Genomic DNA, 4,511 nt, shown 5'->3' with positions numbered 1-4,511 from the left:
CATATACAGCACCTTTCCACACAGCATGAACTTCAGCATCTATTGTTCATCACAAATTCACCACACACACACACACCACACTTACTAAAATATTTACATTATTCCAAGGGATCACAGTCATTAGCAGCAGTCAGGAAGAAAGGAGATGGAATGCTTGTTACAGTGGCTAACCATCAAAACTACAAGTGTTTTTACTTCTTCATTAGGCAAGGTTACAAGTCAAACTGGAACTGAATCACCCTTAACTTTATTATCTTTGAAAGTCACACTAAGAAACAATCCATATCAAGTGYTTATGCATAGACATTGTTTACATGAATGAATAAATCTACTTAAACAAATGAAAGGGAACACAGACATTATTTTCAAGGAAATCACTTTCATAATACAGTCACAGAAACCAACAATATAGTTGTGCTTTTTTCTTAACAGCGTACTAAGAAATTGCACAGATTTACCCTGGTGTGTAACACATCACAGAAATGACACTATTACTTTTTTCATCAGGGAGTAGATTAGGTCATAAAGTTACTTCAAGCAACCTGAAAAATCAGGCACATAAGCCCACTGCTTTTATGAATACCTATCATCAGATAAATCATGTAAATAATTCATTGTTTCTGAAGCAATCGAATGTCAGTCAAGTTCACGAGGACCAGATGTCAGCTCAGCCCTTCTGATAATCATGACAATCATTCAAGGGCTAATACATGAGGCAAGCGCCTAGATTTGAGTTAGAGAGAAGGTCAGAACAAGGGAAAACAAATAGAGCAAATAGAAATTTGGACATCTCACAAGAGATATTACACAAGTGATTTTCTTGACAAATGCCTTACTGCCCCTACTATTCAGATATCAATTCTAGTCTACCTTTTAATTGTTCTACTATAATGTATTAAAGTATTTGCACTTTTTAAAAATAGTATTTCTATATTTAATAATAGTAGTCATTTATCAGTAATACTCTAATGAATCAGAACACAAGAGCACACATGCTATTTTATTATTTTAGGCATAAAGTTCAGTGTTCTCAAAAACAGTGTAGCTCACATAAGAATAAGGCTTCTTCACAGTATGGTACGCAGAAGGCTACATGCATTCACATATATTAAAAGTATCTATAGAAACAATTGTTCCTAAAATAATTTCTAATATGCCCAGTACCAGAAGCAGACTAACCATACGGTGTTCAACAGGGGAGAAAATCATTAAACTATGAATTTATATAAACATCTCTTTACATCCCTCCAATGCTAATTAAAATAAATACATGCAACTGTACTTCCACTACTGAAAATCTGAAAGGCACAAAACCTGCAACAGCAGTATTACTAATTAATATCAATTTTAATAATCAAAAATTTAATTTCCTAACTTAAAAAGTTAACTACTCAATTAAATCAGTAATTTGTTCCATACCAGCTGTTAACCTTTTTGGTGCTTATGTAAAGAACCAGATTGACTACATAATATTCCTTGGTTTCTTCCAACCATACCAAGTCAATACTGACTTTACCCTCTGAATCTGCATACTCTGTGGTATAGATATGACCCATGTAGTCATAAAGGCCAGATGTCTTGGAGGACAGTTCCATGCGGACTGGTGCACTGAAACACCAGAAGGGCCTTCGAGTTTCATCCAAGACAGTAACATCCATCAAGTAACAACCCTACAAGCACAAGCAAAATAGATTAATTTCCTACGCCATGGCACAGTCAACCAGATCTGTCACCAATTTTAGAAGAAATACTAGGGGTTCAACACACAGCAAATTTTGGTATGAAGGCTAAAAATTCAAAATGCTCCATAATGCTCCACTGACTACTGCAAAGCAACAGATATTTACTTAGAAATTTCTAATAGACTTTAAAAATTGCAGCCTACAGACAGAAAAATTGTGTGTTGTCAAACTGTAGGTGGCACTGCCAATCTAGATCAGATGTTATTTCTAGAAGTCTAACCCCTGGGGGGAAAAAAAAAATCTGTATTTCTAAATAATTACCATGCAAGTAATGATAGCTTTCTTACTCATATTGAAAGGACTAAGTTTAAACATAGGTGCCAAGTTTCTATGAATGCAGTAATGCTTGCAGAGAAACTTAAAGAGACCACCTCCAAAGCAGCAGATGAGGGAAAAGTTTATGTACGCACAGACAGCAGTTGCCCTTAAATGCTAGTTGTAAGTGAATGGGAAATAACACTTTCTGAACTGATACAGGCTTCAGTTCCCCCCAAAATAATATTAACATAGGTCTCCCCTACAAATAATTCTTCCTGGTAAGAATTATTGGAAATACTTCTTAAATCACTACACAATTACACCATTTTATAATACTAAAGTCAGGCTGCCAATTCTTAGGCACTGCAACATAAAGGTTTCAAATATAAGCATACAAGTTGTGCACCATTGTTAATACCAGCTTTTACCTACTCTCATGAGTTCTGAATCGTTCAAAGAATAAAACTTAATTATGTTGTACATACACATTATTCCTAGGAGTATCATTTGTCCCAAAGGCTTAAACTACCTAACATCGCAAACTGAGTATCAAAATATTAATTTAGAATGCTTTGTTTCATTGTATTACAGCTGAGCTTCTGTTGCTTTAACAATTCTTTCAGCATTATTGTACTTTAGTCAAATAACACAAAGCAGATTGCACAAAAAGCTTATGATATAGTTTTCACAAATTTGATACTGTAGATTGCTGAAAATATGAAATTCAAATCAAACTTGCATAATACTTTATAGGAGCTAAAAATTAATTCAAACTAGAGGGAAAAARAACAACTACTCCCTGGTCTGACATCTTTTATAACAAAGGTAAATTATGAGCTTGACTGAAGAGGGTTCTTTCTTTCTATAAATCCCAAAGTGCCTGTACTTCAACGGTTAAGTCTCATTAAAAAAATCCCAAATTACCAGTAGAAAATTTTTTTTGAGGTGTCAGCAAAATTCCAAGATTTTCTATTTTTTATACATAAATTCAATGTATTGGTATATTCTGCTGCTGTGGCTGATCTCCTTTGGCCTTCACACATTTTAAGAATTTCATAAAGATCTATGTTAAAAGCTAAATTGAACTCTATCTGTAGCTATTTGTTGACATGCACAATTTCTCATCAAAAAGTTAGAGTTTAAAAAAAATGATGTTGTTTATATTAAGTATTAGTTTTTGAAAAAAAAAGTTGTAAGCACATAGGACAGAGCTAAACTAGAAGACTGCTACCTTAGCACTCTGTTCCCTCTGACAGTTAATTTATTATTTTATTTTTAATTTATTTTTATGTGGTTATTTTCACAAAAAATAATCTGGTCATGCAACCATCAATCAGGTAGTTTTCTGGTATCTACCTAGTACTGCAGCAAGTTTTCCTATCTCCTATTGTATTTTTTTCAGTCAGGTGAAGCACCCTCTCTAGTTATGTGCTGATACCTCATTAACTTTAAGCACGTGAGTAGTTCTTCTAAAATTAATAAATGCAAAACAAATAATAGCTCTGTGTGAACTCTGTGTGAACTCTGTTGACAAATTCAAGTCTGACATTTCTAAGAAACCTTAAAAAAAGCATCCATTCTGCATTTTGTTTCTGAATAAGTATTCACAGAAATAAAAAAGCAAGATTTCAAACAATTGTCTTTAAAGTGTTGTTTTGTTGTTAGCTTGAATTCCTTTTACTTCACAAAGCACGATGTTTTTATTGACATGCATAACAGAAGGATTTCTTCTTTTGAAATAAACACTTAAAGAACAGAGTTTAGCACAAGCTAAGAAAAAAATGCAAATGAGCTAGGTAATTCATGGCATTTTTTTCCTTCCAATTCCTCTTGCTGCATAGGGACACTTAGAAAGGGAGGGCTTAACAGGAATTGTAATGCAAGCTTGACTGTAACTGATACTCCAGACAAAAAAAACAATAGTAGGTTACTCAGCTCTAAAATGAATTTTCCATCTCTTTTTGCACAGGAATGCTGATGGATACCATAAACATTAAAACAAGTATATTAATGTAACTGAACAAAGCGTCACAATATCAAACATTTCATTTTGCAGTTATGCAAGATTATCAAAAGGGAAGTTTTATTAACTATGTTTATTTTCTCCAAGTATTTTCAAAATGTCAAAATTGAAAGCAACTCTAAATCTTTTTTCAGTAGGGCTTCAATTATGCTTATCAGAATTTTGGGTAGTTTTGAAGTGCACATGCAGCTCAATTATGTTTAAAAATATGCACCTTCACCACTACTGTAAAATCTACAGGAATATTTTCAATCTCTCTTTAAAATCATTCTTGTAGGAACTTGATACAAGAGAACAAATGAACAGTTCTCTAGAATATGAACACTCAAATGGGACAATAAATCCAACGGTCCCATTTACATCACTCAGGAGCTAGCTGCCGACAGCGTTAACACAGGCCCTAGTTTCTGCCCATGTCCATTCGCATTTTAATATTCTCCAGCAGTACCCAGCGTTTCATTGCACATATACACCACAACAGAAATGCA

General features: G+C 33.7%; 1 protein-coding gene across 1 annotated transcript in view; it reads right to left on the bottom strand.

Moving 5' to 3' along the window:
- Positions 1–231: 231 nt before the first annotated feature.
- The window catches only part of FBXO15 (F-box protein 15), a 29,167-nt gene continuing 24,887 nt past the window's right edge, over positions 232–4,511 (bottom strand). Inside the window, exon 10 of the mRNA XM_085323739.1 lies at positions 232–1,670. Within this exon, the coding sequence (XP_085179865.1) occupies positions 1,401–1,670 (270 nt within the window). The 3' untranslated portion in view covers positions 232–1,400. The remainder of the gene's footprint in view (positions 1,671–4,511) is intronic.

The sequence above is a fragment of the Rhea americana genome, unplaced genomic scaffold (genome assembly GCF_003343005.1).
Source record: "Rhea americana isolate MKP2758 unplaced genomic scaffold, rheAme1 scaffold_87, whole genome shotgun sequence".
Lineage (NCBI taxonomy): Eukaryota > Metazoa > Chordata > Aves > Rheiformes > Rheidae > Rhea > Rhea americana.
This window is presented reverse-complemented; position numbering and strand designations above follow the sequence as displayed.